This window comes from Papaver somniferum, unplaced genomic scaffold (genome assembly GCF_003573695.1).
Source record: "Papaver somniferum cultivar HN1 unplaced genomic scaffold, ASM357369v1 unplaced-scaffold_46, whole genome shotgun sequence".
In the NCBI taxonomy this organism is placed as follows: Eukaryota; Viridiplantae; Streptophyta; class Magnoliopsida; order Ranunculales; family Papaveraceae; genus Papaver; species Papaver somniferum.
Genome location: NW_020647193.1, coordinates 742,220 through 759,913, shown reverse-complemented (window position 1 = coordinate 759,913; position 17,694 = coordinate 742,220). Strand labels below are relative to the sequence as shown.

Genomic DNA, 17,694 nt, shown 5'->3' with positions numbered 1-17,694 from the left:
AAAAAAAAAAAAGAGGACGCGAAACCTAGCTAATACTAAAATTTTGATTACCAAGCAACTAATTTTACGATTGAGGAAAAAGGTTAAGAGAAATAGGGAGTGATTTGAGAGAGAGAGAAGTAAAGGAAGAGGATGCAGACGAGATGGAGATAAGGTTTGGTTTTTTTTCTCTTCCCATATAAAACTCTAACCCTCACAGTAGTTCTTGAATCTCTAATATTTACAAAACTACCCCTCTATAAAACCACTGTGAGGGGAAGGAGTTTAAGTTTTTCCTGTTTTTTTTCTGATAAAACTACTCTTAGTCACGTCACTAGGCTTAACTACAGCTCATCGGCAGTGGTTTCTGTAAAACATAGGAAGTGGTCAAAAACCTATTTTCCACTAGTGTACATTGCTCAAAACTGTAAAACAGAAATACGTTTAAGATCCTAGTTATTAGTCGGAAATGTTTGTTGATGACCGGACTTAGTTTTGGTTTGTTGAACAACTTCCTGAGTTTGTGAAGATTGTTGAGAGTCTTCTGTGAGTAGCTGATGACTTGCGGTAACAGGATTGAAAGCACATCAATTACCATTGGCGGTTTTCCGGCAGGTATTCTCTTTTAAATTGAGACCAGGAAACTACAAGAGAAAGACCAAGTGACAGAGTTACGAAGAGGTGTCATGTCCGGAAATGATTAATGTCCCGTGATATGGAATATGGCACGGTATTTCACCGAGTTATTTGGATTTTTGGATCGACATCCCCGTCTGGTATGCCACATGGATTAAGATATATATTGAACCCTAACAGCTCTATGGACTAGAGATGTAAATTACGTCGGGCCAGTACAGTTATGGCACAACACAACATGTTAAAATTCGAGTACAACACGGCACAACACGTGACCTAGCACACAACACTGACACAACAGGTTAGCTTAGTGTGTTGTGTCAGAAAAATAAGCACATCACGTGTCACGCGTAAGCACTTGGCACAGCACGACACGCGAAGAAAGCATGTTATACCATGCATAAAATCTTACACAACACATTAGATTTCACGCATATTTCACAATTAAAACAAAAAGAAAAAAGATAACTTTTATTTTAGCCAGTTTTTGACATTTCGTTTTTCGTTGTGCTGAGTTATTTTTATAATAATATATACTAACTAAAATATCTGAAAAATATTTACTTTGAAAAACACAAAATAAGTGGGTTAGCACAACATGGCACAACACATTTATTTTTCTGGCACAACATATTATGGCACCCCATTTAGCATGGCCCAACACAGCACGTCTGGATCTCTGGCATAGCGCAGCATGCTAAGCACGTGACTTCGTGAGTTGGGCTGTGCCAGGTGGGCGCGTTTTACACCTCTACTATGGACCTATAGTGCTACTAGCCCTCTCTTTTTCTCTTTTTATTATGTTCTTTTTGTTATGGGCTTTTTCTTTTTTGTTATCAGCACTCTCATTGTGGTAAATTTGTATCGATAACGTTTTTGTGGTGTCTCACCATGCCATATCGACATGGCATAGTTCGAACTCTGAAGGGTCTGTTATTCCAAACTGTTTCATCCAAAATGTAAGAATTTCACTCAAAACTTCAACAATGGAAGAAAATTCCCATTTGTTTTACTGAACTGAAGACAAAATTTATCTATGGGAACTGTAGCTCTAAGTGTAGTTGTTCCTTCTTCGGGCATTATTAACCAACTACCAGCAAAACATTATCTTCAAAAACCATTCTCAGCAATTCAAAAATCAAATTTCGGGACGTCAGTTGATGAACCAAATGGCATTAGATCGTCACACTCACCAGTTAATACCTTCAAATATAACAGTGTTTTGAGCTCACTTGTGAAAAATGGTAAATTAGAAGAAGCACATGGACTTTTTGATGAAATGCATCAAAGAAATGAGGTTTCTTGGGCTACGATTATATCTGGTTATACTCGGTCTGGAGATTACTTGAAAGTACTTGATTTGTTGGATGAGATGTGGAAGGAAGGTTTTAGACCTAATGAATTTGCAATGGGGAGTCTCATTAAGGCGAGTTCGGGTTTGAAGGATGTTTGTGTAGGTCAGCAGTTGCATGGGTGGTGGATACGTAGTGGGTATGGGATTGATGTTTATGTTGAAACTTCGCTTGTAAAAATGTACGCGAACGTTGGGTGTTTATCTGATGCTCAACGGGTTTTTGATGGGGTTTCTGTTTCGTGTTTGAAAGATGGTCCTTTATGGAATTCGATTATAGGTGCTTATGTGCTTCATGAGTGTTGGAACGAGGCATTTGAATTGTTTTGCTGTATGGTTGCAACTGTAAGTGTTGCACCCACGAAGTTTACTTATGCTAGTATGATTAGTGCTTGTACTAATGCGAGAGAGGAGAGGTACGGGAAGATAATTCACGGAATGGTGATCAAATATGGCGAATTTGATGACACAATGATGGGTAATTCTCTTGTTACATTCTATGCCAAGTGTGGGATGTTACAAGATGCAAATAGAGTTTTCGAGAGTATACGTACGAAGAGTGTTGTTTCCTGGAACTCAATCATTGCAGGTAACGAACAGAATGGGGAAGAAGAGGCAGCAATTGATTTATTCCGTAGGATGATCGAATTAGGACATTCTTTACAACCGAATCGTATCACCTTCCTTAGTGTACTTAGTTCTGTTTCTAAGCTGTCAGCTTTAACTCTTGGGAAAAAGATACATGCTCGTTTGATCAAATCTTTTCTTGAACCAGAAACAAGCATATCTAATTCCTTGATCACAATGTACTCTAAATACAAAGAAGTGGGAAAAGCCAGTCTGGTTTTCGAGAAGTTGCCTTTCAAGGACATGGTCACTTGGAATTCAATGATCACAGGGTTTGATCAAAATGAGCTACCAGAAAAATGTCTTGAGCTCTTCAAGAAAATGCTATCACTAGGAATTAAGACGGATGATCATACTTACACTGCTATTCTTGCTGCACTTTCATCCTTGCCATCTGAGTTCAGGTATGTAAAACTGGGCAAGGAAATCCATGGCTATATATTGAGGAGGGCTGTACTAAATGGTGTGACCACTTTTACATCTAATGCCATACTTAGCATGTATGCTAAGAGCACTCAGATCGAAAATGCAGAGAAACTTTTCAATGGAATGAGTGAGAAAGATAACTACTCATGGAACGCCATGATGGATGGGTATTCTATTAATGGTCGTCCTGAAGATAGTATAAAAATCTTTCTAGATAAACACGAGAAAAACTTGCCATTTGATTATTTAACCTTTTCAATTGTTCTTACAGCTTGCGGCAGATTGGTTTCTTTCAATCTTGGTAAGCAATTTCATTGTCTTACTGTTAAAAACATCGATGGTTGCGGTAAGATTCACCCAAGTCATTTGTTGTCTGTCAACAACTCCTTGATATCCATGTACTCAAAATGCGGAAGCATCAGTGATGCAGCTCTACTGATGTGTTTTCGTGGACAGCTATGATCACTGGTTATGCGCACCATGGAATGGCTCATGAGTCACTTGAGTTCTTTGACAGGATGAAACAAGAAGGTGTAAATCCGAATTCAGTAACATTTCTTGGTTTACTAACAGCTTGTTCTCATGCTGGTCTTATTAAAGAAGGATTACATTATTTCAGCTCCATGAACCGTGTCCATAATCTGAATCCAAGCATTGAGCATTATGCATGTATGGTTGATCTGTTTGGCCGAGCGGGTCATTTTGAACAATCCCTTGAATTCGTAAGGTCTGGATCCACTCAGTTTAATTCTGTAACGGGTGGATGCTTTAGTTTGTGGAGGGTGTTACTTGGGGCTTGCCATGCTCATCAACAGCTTGAGCTTGGTGTCAGTGCAGCAATGAATATTCTAGAGATGGAACCCGAAGATGAAACAACTCATATTCTTCTATCAAACTTGTATTCAGCTAAAGGAATGTGGGCAGATGCCATAAGAGTCCGAAGTTTGATGAGGGAGAAAGGATTGAAGAAGGACATCGGATGTAGCTGGTTAGAAGCTGAAAGTAGAAGACATTTGTTCGTTGCAGGAGACGTTTCTCATCCACAAAGGAAAGACATTTACATGAAACTAGAGGAAGTTAACAGAAGGTGCAGAAAAATAGGTTATGTTCCAATGACAGAGTACGTGCTTCATGATGTGGATAAATTGCAGAAGGAAGCCATTGTAGGTTGTCACAGTGAGAAGCTGGCAGTCTCGTTTGCGCTATTACAGAACGGAAATGGCAGAAAACATGGTGTGATTAGGGTGATAAAAAATCTTAGAATTTGTGGGGATTGTCATAACTGGATGAAATTTGCTTCTAGTGTTGAGAATAGAGACATTGTAGTCAGAGATTCGTGTCGGTTTCATTTCTTCAAGGATGGGATATGTTCATGTGGAGATTACTGGTAAGAGTAAGTACTGAAATCAAGGCTTTGACAGTAATTGAAGAATATCCCAGAGCAATGTACATAAAAGTCTGACTCAACAGAGTAATGTACATAGAAGTCTGAATCAATAGTCTACGGCTCCGTTAGGTTGCCAGTGGTGATGTTTCTACAGTGCTTGTGCAAAGTATACTTCATTTGTTTCTTTTCTATTTGTATAAACTGTGTATCATTCACATCTACTGAGTTTTTCAGAGTACATATACATATATAAACGGAAACTGGAAATGTTTGGCATCTAATTTATGATTGGAGTGAGCAGATCCGATCCTTTCTCATCGCGTTTTGAATACTCTTCGGGCACTGGCAAATTTAGCTCTGAACAAACCAGCTGAATTATACTTCTTGTCACACTCCCAAGTGACATCTTGTTTAGGGTAACAGCTATAGCAAAATTGTGTTTATTGTCACAAAAACCTGTAGATCCACCAATACCTGAATGACCAAAACTGCTGATGGATCCATCTGTCGAATTGAACCTTTTAAACCCCAACCCGAACTTCCCATTGGGTATAACCATATTGCTATAATCACCCACGCCTAAGAATGCATCGAGAACTTTTGGGTTACTGAATATTCTGTCAACCTTGGTTGTAGTTTCGAGATCATCTTTTGAAGTCTCACTGCTTTTACGACTGCTACTACTACCGTCACTAGAGCTACGAGTTTGATCTGTTCTCTTAGTCAGGCTTTTCAAAAATAATACCTCTCTAAATTGGGTAATTTTCTTTTTCGGCTTTTTTGCTGTAGGGAATTTGGGTATATGCGGGTGACTACCCAGTGAATTTTTGGATGAAGCTGAGTGTGGTGGCGGTACCATGCCACCATCTGCAAGAGTTGCATAATAACGTGCTAACGCTCTAGCTGAGCAATGCCCATTGGCTGCAGGGATGATGGCACGACGAATATTAAGTGAGTTGAATAACATTGGAAGGGCTGTCACCAGCTGAGACAGGTTCTGTAGCTGGAAACTTGACGGCAAATCAGGTCGACTGCCCATATCCGACAAAGATTTAAGATCTTCCAAATCAACCGTCAATGTTGCTAGTCGGGATTCCACACCTGAAAATACCTTGCAGGACGTTATTACGACATTTATCAATATCAAGTCAATTCTAACTATTGAGGAGGATCTCAGACTGAAAAGCTTGCCTGGAGGAACACCAATATACAGCTCCCCTTCAATGTTGAGTGGATGTATGAGCTTTTCTTCCAAAACTTCTTGTAATTTCATCCCAGATGCATTCTGCATATTTGTAATCACATAGTGAGATGCAAGGAAGTGTCCACGAAGAAAACAAAGAGAGAAGGGCGGATCAAAAGAAAAAAGAGGCCAGTCAGTATAAAGAATGGTTAGTTCCCGTAACATCTTCTCAGTGACTGTAGATGGAGAAAAGCAACAGAATGTGTTTAAGCTGCCGTATGTGCGCATCAGTTTGAAAACTTGATATTATATTTCATCACTGCTGTCACACCTTGCCGTGATTATGCTAGATCCATGCCTTTTGTTGGAACAGTTCAAAACTATACCTAATTCACTTATGCAATGTGCTTATAGCACCCCTAATTCTTACAACCATTAATAATATAGAAGCTAATAAATACCTCGATAATTCCACCACAGAGCCAGCCAAAGGATAAATAATGATACAGCTGTTGTTGACCAGGTTCAGTCTCGGGAACCGACATAGCCATACGACTAAAACATTCGTCCCATTCACACAGTAACAGAGGATTCTCTTGCATAATGTTAGCTAATGCATTGTGCAGACCAGAGGTGTGGTTGAGCACATGATGAACCTGACACGGAAAACATAAGAAAATGGGAACTTGGAGAAAAACAGTCTTACAAAATTTTGAGAATGAAATAAAGAATATAAGAGTTCCATTGCAAACCTTTATGTTGTCTTTCCCATTTGCTCCAAATACTGGCCAGATAGTTGAAATATTTTCTTCAAGCTTAAGCTTTCTGCAGATAAGAAAACAAACGCTTACCCCAAGAATCACTAGCTTACTAAACAATATGGAAAGATTGCAGAGGATTCATGAAATTGTGCATGAATATGATATTCTATAATATCCGTTATCAACGAGTGAATGTACCAATCCTGCTGTGACCCCTTTTGTTACCGAAAAAACTGGAAACAGGCTATCAGGCTGAACAGGACGAGGATCGTACATTCCAAGCATGCCAGCAGCAGTATCTATAATAACTTTCCCATCTTTGTAGGCACACACCTAAAACGAAAAAATTACCCACCATGTTAACCAAAAAAGCACCCAGAAGCATCTGTTTCCATCAGCAGAATTCCAAGTACAAAGACAAAACTTAGCAATTTCCGGGTATGGATTTTTGTGACCAAATACCAGGAGTTCTACACATCATTACCTGAATTCCAAGTATTTTATCCTCATGCCCTAGCTTAATGAGGAGCTGCCTCAGTTTTCCTTCGACATCGGAGAGAACAGGTGTGTCATGGATCCACTCTGCATTTGTTGCTGGCCCTCTACTAATAGTTCTGTAGTCCATAAATGGAATGTTAAAAGGAGGTTAGGAAGAAGATCAAAGTGAATAGTGTACAGTGAATGATGAACAAGAAATATAACAAGCGAGGAAATCCAATAAAAGAATCAGGTTCTAAAAGCAGCAGAAGGAAATATGAAACTAGACTAACCCTTGAAGAACAGATTCTGCAAAAGGCCTCATCATATCCAAGTACACAATGCGAGCATCCATTATTGATGAAAGCCCTGTAAAGCATAAAATGTTAATAAACAAATTAAAATAGGGGAAAGATGTTTTTATTGCCAAGGTAAGTGGTTAGTGCAGACCTCGAAGAAGATTTAGAACCCGCAAAAATATCACAGCGTCACCTGGAAAAGCATCAACCTGGAATGTAAAGTTCAAATGCTTTCCGTTATGAATGAAATGAAGTCACAACTATTTGCTGGAACAACCATCATGAAATGTTCAAATTAAAACGTACCTAGTTGATAGAACAACTAAACTAAAAAAAAAAAAAACAGATTGTCATGAAAAAATGGCTAATAATAGAGAGCAATGGACGTGGCCATACAGGGTTGAAGTGTGATGCTTCCTCCTTGTTGAGTTTCATCTTTTCCTGGACGACCTTCATACCTTTTGTTCTTTGGTCCGATATAGATTTTATGGTTTCCTGAAAAGGATAAAAAGAAAAGGGTAAGTAAAAAATTCAACTAATTGATGTTGAGTAGATAAACAGAGATATCATACATGTGTACTTACAAGGGCTTGACTTGCTGGTGTAGAAGCACGGAAGAACACATTTGTTACCTCCATAGCCTGCTCAGGAAGGTCTACCCGCAACCTAAGTCCCATCTCAGCAAAAGCCGACAAAAGTGCCACATGATCCCCCTGTGACAGAATCAACAAGAAATTTGTGGCTATGAAGGAATGCAAGGAATGACAAAAATCACTATCTGGTCAAGCAACGAATTCTGAAGCACATTGTCCTCAAAGCTCGCATTTTGTGGGGGACTTTGTTGACCATTTAACTTAAACACCAGAAACAAAGGGCTCACCTTAGTAGAGTTCATTAAGATACTTCAGTACATAACTTAGAAAGTACTACAAGAACAGTAATAGACGAACACATTCACAAGGAAACCATCAGAAAAGAGTAAAAGAAATATATAATATGTTTTTAAAAAACCTTTGAAACAAGCATTTCTCCAAAGAGTTCAGGTTTTGAAGGCAGATGCATTTTTTTTTTTTTTTAGTTTTAGAGATTGATCTATATTCAGTCATTAACTGTTCTATTTGAAGAGAAACTACAATATAGATATCAATCAGCAGCGCAATTATCTATAAACACCTATTAGTCGCAACGGCACTAACTAAATTTCTTTCACTGATATCCACTTACAAAAATCTCAAGGAATGTAATTCATAACTCTAATTTATGAGGTTTTTCGAGCTTCTTTGGAAGAAAAGAAAAATGCACACAAGAAGAAGGTAGAACGCCCATAGCTTCCTACAGACCAAACGGTACCAGAGTGCCCAATTTGGCTCATCAAGGATCGAAAAAACAACAAAGAAATAAGTGCATAAAAGGGGATACGTTGCTTAGCTTTTTCAGTTAAACTATTGGTTGAATAATAGATTTTCATTAAAATAATACAAAATTGAAGAAAAGATCTACGAACCTCACAACATGCCAGGAACATCTTCGCAAGTCCTTGCTTCATAGAGGTTGACACTCTCTTTGTAAGACCAAAGTCTAGCAAAATCGGACGATGTGGGGGTTCCTTGCTCACAAGAAAATTACCTATAGCGAGAGAGCAGGAAGAGAAAAAAAATCAAGCAAGTGCTATCAGCATCAACCATATGTAAACACCTTTCGACACGTTCACATGAATTGCAACTAAATTAATATTGTCAGTGTTTAATACACTCCCAGGCATAGAAGTATAAGTTTGCAAAGATGAGGCGCATACCAGGATGGGGATCACCGTTAAAAAATCCATCCACATATATTTGGTGGGCATACGCACGGGTAATTTCTTCAAGGAGCTTTTGTTTGTCAACACCAAAAGCATCCAATGATTCTTTGTCATTTAAACGAATTCCATCCATGTATTCTAAAACAAGGCACTTCTCCGATGACTGCAATAAACGAATGAATATTTAGTTCGTACTTTATAGAGTAATGTTGATAGAAAATCTCTGGAAAGATTCAACTATTGGCTTACTACCATGTCTTTCCAATGCTTTCACATGATAAGCATCATGAGGTCAGGGTGATGCTCGAAGAATTATACCTGAATCACTTCTGGAATAAAGACATCGACGGCATTCCCAGGGGCAGCATTATCCCGCTTGTCTTTGTAGTTAAGGTTCTTTGAGACAGTTCTCGTGTTCTCTGTATGTATGCACATTACACAACCACAGATTGCATCGTTAACGTGGGTCAAAAATTCAAACAAAACGCCGCAACTATCCAATGTAAAAAACTATTGTGCCTAGAAAATATCAAAAACCAGAAAATATCCTTCATTCCAGTTTAGGTATTCTGAAATCATATCAATGTTGATTATATCAGGGGAAACTATTACCAGCTTCATGATTAAAGTCCAGTTCTTTGGGTGCTTCTTTGCACCACTCATCGATCATCGGGTTGAAGTCATATTGTGGTTCTGCCCATGCTATCCAATCAACTATCGACTTTGCATTCTTCAAGTCCTGCAAGGGGATGGAATGCTTAACACTCACAAATTGACTACTTCAAATAATTTGTTCATCAGAACCGAAGTTAAAGAAATCTATAACCTCTAGTATGACTGTCTTGATGCCCTCATGCTGAACTTTAACAACCACGTTCCTCCCATCGTTTAGAGTTGCACGATGAACTTGTGCTATCTACATTTTGGATAAGAAAGACATCAAGAGAAGATTATACAGCCATTAGTCCCATTACATTGAAAAGCTGTTCATTTGCAAGAAAAGCATGATATAACTATTCAACATTTTGTACTACTAATTTCAAAAATTACTCTCTCCTCGCTAAATGAGCATAATAACATGATTTAATGCTAAGATGGTATCATAACCTATTTCATTTAGAGCATCCTACATATGTCCATCCAGCATTGATTCTAAATTTCTGATATGACTGCATTTAGTCCCTATAAACATTCAAGTTGGTTCAAGCAGGTTTCTAAGGTTTAGTCTCAGAATCTTACCGACGCTGTTGCAAGAGGAGTTTCAACAAATTCTGAGAAGAGATCATCCACAGATTTTCCCAACTCTTTCTGAATAGTTCGGCAAACCTATTGTAACAGAAACTGTCAGGTAAAAACAATAACAGTGCAATAAGATGATGAATCAGCAAAGAGCGTATTGGACTGTTTAATGCATATTTTTCAAAGAAAAGAAGCAGAGGCTGACCTTTTACTTCTTACTTATTTATTTTATTCTTTAAGTGATTAGAACTTGAAACACAACTTGAAAGTTTAATCGAGATATGAGAACACACTGTATCTGATAAGCTATATAATTTCACCTCTTTCACTGGGCGCGGAGGAAGAGAATCTTGCAACTGCTTGAGGAGAACAATATACGCCTGAGGAAGTACATCAGCACGTGTCGATAAATACTGACCTAGTTTCACCCACAACCCTTCCAACTCTACAATCAAACTAAGAAGCCGCTTCGCATTACGCTCATGAGTTTTCTCCCACAGCGCAGCTCTTTTAGTTTTGCTACTCCATCTCTCTCTTTGCTGCAATGTCTTCAGTAGTAAAAAAACCAAAATCAAGTCATTAGATTCTTTTCAACCTTCAGTTAGTAAATGATAGTCAACCAGGAAACACTAACTCACCTTATAGTCCAGGTAAATTATCACGGCAACCGTGAACACTTTCATGCGCCTTTTGTAGATGTTTCCCCATCCCATCAGATGTTATCAGGTTACAAATGAGCAAAGCAAAAGATTCTTAAGCTATTGGTCTTTGCTGCAAAGACCTTTTATAAGTAACAGATCTTCAATTTCCACTACTCCCTGAAATTGATGTAATCAACATGAATATAATCAGTCATTGCATAATCTAGTAAGCCCAAAATCTTCAATTCTCAATACAATTAGTCACTAACATAACTTAAGAATTATCAACAAAAACAAGAAAAAATTAGCAATTTGAGAAAAAAAATAATGAAAAATGGCAAACTACAATACCCACCAATCTGTATGTTCATAACAAAATCAAACAGATTTCAAGAGCAAAATCTTAACAATCCCCCCAAAAGAAGAAAACCCATTATCAAAACTGCCCTAAATTCATCAAATTTACACAAGAATTGACAAATTTTACCTTAATTTGAAGTCCGATTCTTGAAAATGCAACCTAAATTGACCAATGAAGTCCAATTCTTGAAAATGCAACAAAAATTGACCGAATTGTATATGAACAATAGAACCCCAGGGTAGAAATCTAGGGTTTTTGAGGTGAGAGAAGTCTCTGGGAGTGAAATTGAGAGGAAATGGGGAAAATTCTCTCTTTGCGATGTTAAGTAGAATCTAGTTTGTCTGTTTGCGAAGATAAAAGCGGTTTTAATTTAGTGACGCGGTTAGGAATCGGATCCTTTGGATTTACAGATTTTGGAGAATCAGGACCGTTTGTTTTTTGAAAGGCGCGGCTTAAACTTAGCCAATCAACAATTTTCTTGGATTTTTTTTTCATTTTGAGGATTATTAAAACAAATTTGTAAAATTTGGTAGATCTCGATTAGTTCAGTCACTAATTTTTCTTCGAAGATTGAGAGTGATGGCGAGTTTTACCCTAACCCCATCCTCCTTTACTAATTTGTGTCATGGAATCAACATGCAGTTCAGAAGATTTTTCTTTCTCGAAAAATTTGTAGGATGGTCATGGGACGGGTATGGGGCGGGTAGTGTCAATCCCAGTCACTGTTCCGTTTGTAAAAAAATACCCATCCCCTCCCCGTTAACCATATGAATCGGGACGGGGCAGGTATGGGGAATACCCATATGGGACGGGTTTCCCATGGATTACCCGTAACACTGAGTTAATACATAAATTTGATTATAATCAAAACTTAAATATGATTCAAATAAAAATAATAACGTAAGAACGACGCATTCTGGAATCTTAAATTCAGTAATTTATCTTAAAGTGAACAAAAGAATCTGTTAATGACTTATTAGTTTTTCTGTTTTTTCCTGTCCCGTTCTATCTTCGTCCACGTTAACCATTTCATTATCTGCTTCATTTTCTCTATTTTAACTTTTAGAGAATGTGTTTGATCACAAAAAAAAAAGAACGAAAGTGATGAATGTACAAGAACGATCGAGAATATGATAAATGAAAGAAAGCTCGACTAAGTGGTGGAAGTATAAAAATTATACACATTGTTGCATAAAAGTCTAAACCCCTAACTTGTGAAAGATACGGGGCGGGTATGGGGCGGGGACCTTGAATCCCATCCCTACCCCATCCCCGTAGCTTAGTTTTCGGGTATTATCCATACCCGATCCCATCTCCATTTGTGCGGGTAAAACCCTACCCGAACGGGGCGGGTACCCACGGGGATGGGTTTGGGTGGGGCAAATGGCCATCCCTAGTGATGGGGAGTTCGACCCTAACCCCCTTATGCTTTAGTAATTTGCATTAAAAAGCCATAATCTATTTTGGAAGATTTTTCTTTCTAGTCATAATTAGGGCTGTCAACGGGTCCGGGTCCTCCCGGGTAGTATATGGCCCAGAACCGGACCCGACATATCAGCGTCGGTTCCGGGTCCTAACGGTTCCGGGGCCGGTTCCATAATGTGTTGGCCCAGAACCGGACCCAGTAAAGGTCACGGGTAATCACCGGGTTCGGGTACCCATCGGGTAAAAAAACAAACTTATATGACTTCCCAATTTTATGGCTCCTGAGTACTGAAAAAGGATTATTCAACACCTGAAAAGTGACCATCTTTAACATACATACAAAAGTAGAGTAAACTTGAGCTTAGAATCCTTAGATTAGGAAAATCAAAGTTACTTTCCTAGCTATAAGTAAGAATCTGCCATTATATATGATAAATATTAAATACAAAAGTTGGCAGACATTTTTTTAGCCGATAACTACAAGTAACGCCAGCCCTAATGGCTAATATAGTCTGTCGTATTATAACCACAAAAGTTGACAGACATATCATTCTATAAAGTGTAGAAGCCCCAAAAGATAAATGCGTTTCCTTCACAAGTACATATACAAAAAAGAAGGATGTAGTTCGCACTTCGCATGTTCTTTGGCTATGCCTATATAATATATTATATATATATACCAAAAAGAAGTTCCAACCAGTTCACTAAAGATTTCACCATCATATTTCCAATTGTTCCTGCAAGAGAAACATAAACAGTTGATCATATTCCCAATTTTTCCCAATTCAGAAACCATCTCAAAATTATTATCACTACCACATTCTCTACCAAGTTTAAGGAAATACATTACGTAAAGACAATGTGCTACGAGTAAAAAAGTACAAATCTTGCATCTTCAACCAAACAACGTGTACAAGTAACCATATCACAATCAAAGACCTTGCATGTGATGAAACAAATTTGTGCATTCCAACGTGTACAAGTAATCATAGACAGACACAAGTCAAACTTTCTTACGAATGTATTTCCTTATACTGTACTAATCACATTTCGACAAAGTTTAAGGAAATACAAATTTGTGCATTCCAAGGTTAGCTGGTTATTTTACCTTAAATTGATAGTCAGTCAGTTAGACAATGTGCGATGTTGCATCATCATCGTCTGACTCGAGCTCCTCCATTGCCTCCAAAAGAGTCTGAAGTGAAGTACTACCTAACCCAAATCCCTCATCTAACACAATAAAATAGTTAGTTGACGTACAAGAACCATAGTAAATGAATCACTAACTAAAATTGATATAATAGCAAACATGAATTGAATATGTTACTTACTCTTCAGCGCACTTCTTATCCAATCTTGTGTGCATATCAGAGCTTCAATTGTTTCTGGAAGCATTGAAGAACGAAATTTATCTACAACTCTACCACTGGTGCTGAAAACAGATTCAGAAGCCACCGATGACGTAGGAATTGCTAATATATCACGAGCTATCACTGCTACAATTGGATACATTGGTCCATGAAATTTCCACCACCCCAAAACATCAAAACTAGAATCATTCAGATCAATACCACTTCCTTTTCTAATAGGGTGAACATCAGCTGATAGGTATTGCTCTAGATCTGTGCGAACAACGTCATGTTGTGAACTTTCTTCCAGAAATGCTGTCAAACCTTTCCTTCTAGAAGTAAAAGAACTTTGAGAAGATGAAGTACTACCACTACTACCAACTGAATCTTCCATGTTCACTTGATTTGTCGAAATGTTTGCTGAGTATACATGAGATGAAGAAGCATAATGTGTTGCATATTCATTATACAATATTTTCAAGACTTCCATAACTTCTAACTTCTTCTCCTCGCTGTTACCAGGATATATTAATGGGAAATAGTAATCCAATAATTTCATTTTAAACCGAGGATCTAAAATGGAAGCTATTGCAAATGTTTTACTAGTAAGTTGCCAATATCTTTCAAACTTTTTCATCATATTCACTGCCATTTTTGAGATTAATGCATCATCGAAATCACACCACCCACGAAGTTCTAAATACAAAGAACAAGCAGTATCAAAATAACGATTAACTGTCACGTATGACGTACCTGAAAAGAGAATGGTGACTTCATAAAAGAACTTCAAGAAAATTGAAAGACTACTTGCATTCTTCCAGTCTTCACTCGTTGGAGCAACGTTAAGAAAATCAGGTTCAATCTTCCCGAACCGATTAAATGCTTCCCGAAATAGAAGTGTTGTTTCAAGCATCAGATAGGTAGAATTCCACCTTGTATCAACGTCTTGAATCAACTTTTTATCAGGAGCATTGACTTGCAAGCAAACTTATTTAAATTTTTGTTGTCTTTGTGGTGAACCTCTAATAAATTTCAGTGAATTTCTAATTTTCTGTATTTCTTCTTTAATTTGCAGCATCCCATGATCAACAATAATGGCAACTACATGAGCAGAACATCGAACATGGAATAATTCCCCATCCAAATGTAATCCATTATCTGGTTTTAGCTGAGGAAGAAGTTCACTTACCACGACTTTGTTAGTTGAAGCATTATCCAGCGTAATTGAAGCTATCTTCCTATCTATATTCCACTTGTACAACTGCTCCATCAGTACCTTTGCAATGTTAACTCCAGTGTGTTTCCCATCCACAGCGTTAAAATATAAAATTATCTTCTGAATCTTCCATTCTTCATCAACATAGTGAGTTTTCAAAGCCATATAACCTCTATTCTGAGTGGTACAAGTCCACATATCAGTAGTAAGGCTTATGCGACTCTGTACCTTACTAAAAATCTCGTACAAATGCTTCTTTTCCATTTGATAAATCTTTATGCAGTCTGACTTCGTAGTGTTCCGCTTCACAAGTTTAATATTGGGTTGTAATGAAGTCAGCACCCTTCTAAAACCAATGTACTCTACAAATGAGAAAGGGAGTTCATGCAAGATAATCATTCTTGCAATACAATCACGAGTTACTTCTTGGTTAAACTTAAAGTTGTAAGCAGCTACTGACCCATATTGTGTTTCACTAGCTTTCAAGAACATTTGGTTAATTTGTTGTTGTGCTCCTTTGTACGCCATACAACTATTTAGATGTTTCCTCAAACTACTTGTCCCATTTTTGCTCTCCGCACCAATATTCCTCTTGCAATGCTTGCATTCTTCGTGTGTTTTCCCTTTTATCAATACCTCTTGAAATTCAGCCCAATACTTTGAGGTTCTTTTGCGTTTACGTGTATGTGACGGAACCACATCTATTGTTGCCGCTTCTATATGTTCAGAATCACCAGAATCACTTGACTCACTGGCTACAGTTTCTACTTCTTTCCGCTCTGCTGAGTTTACAACTTTACTCTTCTTTGCAGCCTTCGAAACGGCAGCTTTAGGAGGCGGCATACACGGTGATTTCGAAACGGTAACTTTAGTCTTCTTTACAGGAACACAAGGAAAAACCAACAAACATCTGTATCAGCCTATCAGGTGTCATAAAGTATAAACGATAATAAATTTAACATGCATATACAGTAAGAAAAAGACAAATGTTCCAAGCATATACGCATAAACAGCATACGCATCAACCACGCACAAGGAATTAGTAGTTTATGACTTAATTTCCAAAATGGCAGTAGAAGACTAGCTCTTGTGCATGTTTGCTGCAAGCTACTGAAAACACCCAACCTTCGAGCTATCATTGATTTCTCACAAAAACAACCATAGAGTTCACATATCATTGGGATTACAGGGATACCCATTCAAGCATAATAAGTTTGCCTTGTCTGTGCAAGAGAAATCATCAAGAACAAGGAAAAAAAATTGATACAAAATGAAAGAAATTAAACAGTAGACTAATAAGAGATGAGCGATTCATTTCAACTAGACAATTACTAGATAAGAAATAGTATAATAACTAGACACAGCAACAAATCTAGGCCGGCCTGTTTGACAACTCTACCCACAAATGTAACTTCACTAGCAGCAACAATTAGAGCCATAAGTTCAATTATTGAATTTAGAGAAATTGAGCACACCAAGCACTGATTAAAATTGAGAAATTGAAAGATACCCACTGATTAAAATTGAGAAATTGAAAGATACCCACTGATTAACCTTATCACCACCCATTATTGGAATCAATAATATTTTAGATGCTATTTTCCTAACATTTCTTAACATTCTCTTCTAATTTTTTTTTTAGTTGGAATCTCTTCTAAAATCATACTGTAACAGATTCAAGAGGATTCAAAAGCCTCTAAAATTGATTCAATAAAAATCACGCGCATCACTTTAAGAATTTGTAGAGTAGCATATCATACTTTTCTTTCAGTCAAAGAATTTGAGAAACAAAGGATTTCCACTTCCAGTGTGTAGAAGTAGTTGCAGGAAGGAGAAGAAAGTAGATCGGCTGAAATGGGTGGTGAGCTTCTCATCCTTTATATATGACCTAATTTTCGCTGGGATTTTTACAGAATTAGCCTTTATAAAATACCCGAATACCCGCGGGTACCCGACGGGTAGGATCCGGATGGACCCGTTCATAAACGGGTATATATGGGTAATTACCCGCCGGGTCCAAAGTGGTTAATGGGTCCAATTTAAGGACCCGGAACCGGACCCAAATCCATCGGATCCGGTTCCGGACCCGGGTAATGGGTACCCATTGACAGCCCTAGTCATAATCCATTTCTAATTTAATTACCTAATAGATGTTGGACCCTAATATAATTCATACTATCATTTTGTGCCTTTTGGGATGCTGATTATTGGATTTAGTCTTCCAAAAAAAAGTTCTTATCTCATGACATGAGATGAAAATTTCCATTATTACTAAAAAAAAAATGATTTTTTAGGGACCATGGTTTTTTTGAGGGGACCATGATTTTGTTAGGCCACCTTCTCTATAGTAATAAGGGGTGTCCTAAAACGTTGAAATGACCAACCTACCCTTAACCTAATTTAATTTAAAACCAACCTAATAACCACCTATATATATATATATATATATATATATATATTACCACCTCCTCCCACCACCACCGCCCGCCACCGCCGATTACCACCACCACCTCCGATTATCACCACCACCAACCAC

General features: G+C 37.8%; 2 protein-coding genes and 1 long non-coding RNA gene across 4 annotated transcripts in view; 1 reads left to right on the top strand and 2 right to left on the bottom strand.

The window, feature by feature from the left end:
- The window catches only part of LOC113342659, a 12,180-nt gene extending 691 nt beyond the window's left edge, over positions 1–11,489 (bottom strand). The window contains exons 1-19 of one of the 2 annotated variants that reach the window (XM_026587129.1): positions 11,295–11,489; positions 10,805–10,984; positions 10,487–10,714; positions 10,167–10,253; positions 9,754–9,843; positions 9,540–9,666; positions 9,246–9,346; positions 8,922–9,090; positions 8,631–8,752; positions 7,711–7,839; positions 7,523–7,621; positions 7,278–7,335; positions 7,121–7,196; positions 6,835–6,964; positions 6,526–6,683; positions 6,342–6,414; positions 6,051–6,245; positions 5,598–5,691; positions 5,118–5,507 (exon numbers count right to left, since the gene is read on the bottom strand). In XM_026587129.1, the coding sequence (XP_026442914.1) occupies positions 5,118–5,507; positions 5,598–5,691; positions 6,051–6,245; positions 6,342–6,414; positions 6,526–6,683; positions 6,835–6,964; positions 7,121–7,196; positions 7,278–7,335; positions 7,523–7,621; positions 7,711–7,839; positions 8,631–8,752; positions 8,922–9,090; positions 9,246–9,346; positions 9,540–9,666; positions 9,754–9,843; positions 10,167–10,253; positions 10,487–10,714; positions 10,805–10,879 (2,401 nt within the window). In that variant the 5' untranslated portion in view covers positions 10,880–10,984; positions 11,295–11,489. Of the gene's footprint in view, positions 1–4,498; positions 5,508–5,597; positions 5,692–6,050; positions 6,246–6,341; positions 6,415–6,525; positions 6,684–6,834; positions 6,965–7,120; positions 7,197–7,277; positions 7,336–7,522; positions 7,622–7,710; positions 7,840–8,630; positions 8,753–8,921; positions 9,091–9,245; positions 9,347–9,539; positions 9,667–9,753; positions 9,844–10,166; positions 10,254–10,486; positions 10,715–10,804; positions 10,985–11,294 lie in introns of those variants that run through there. The other variant, XM_026587130.1, reaches the window with a different exon arrangement.
- LOC113342661 (pentatricopeptide repeat-containing protein At4g18520, chloroplastic-like) lies at positions 1,526–4,595 on the top strand. Its single transcript, XM_026587132.1, has 2 exons — positions 1,526–3,550; positions 3,639–4,595. Exon 1 carries the CDS (start codon positions 1,652–1,654, stop codon positions 3,479–3,481), a length of 1,830 nt encoding a protein of 609 aa, XP_026442917.1. The 5' UTR covers positions 1,526–1,651; the 3' UTR covers positions 3,482–3,550; positions 3,639–4,595.
- Positions 11,490–13,263: 1,774 nt separating the features above from the next.
- On the bottom strand, positions 13,264–14,046 carry LOC113342654. Its single transcript, XR_003356776.1, has 3 exons — positions 13,925–14,046; positions 13,702–13,823; positions 13,264–13,330 (listed from the first exon to the last, which is right to left on the bottom strand). It is a non-coding gene; the product is annotated as an uncharacterized LOC113342654 (long non-coding RNA).
- Positions 14,047–17,694: the final 3,648 nt, after the last annotated feature.

What these genes read in the sequence shown, in the direction of transcription:
- LOC113342661 (XM_026587132.1), top strand. Translation starts at nt 1,652, where the DNA reads ATGGGAACTGTAGCTCTAAGTGTAGTTGTTCCTTCTTCGGGCATTATT.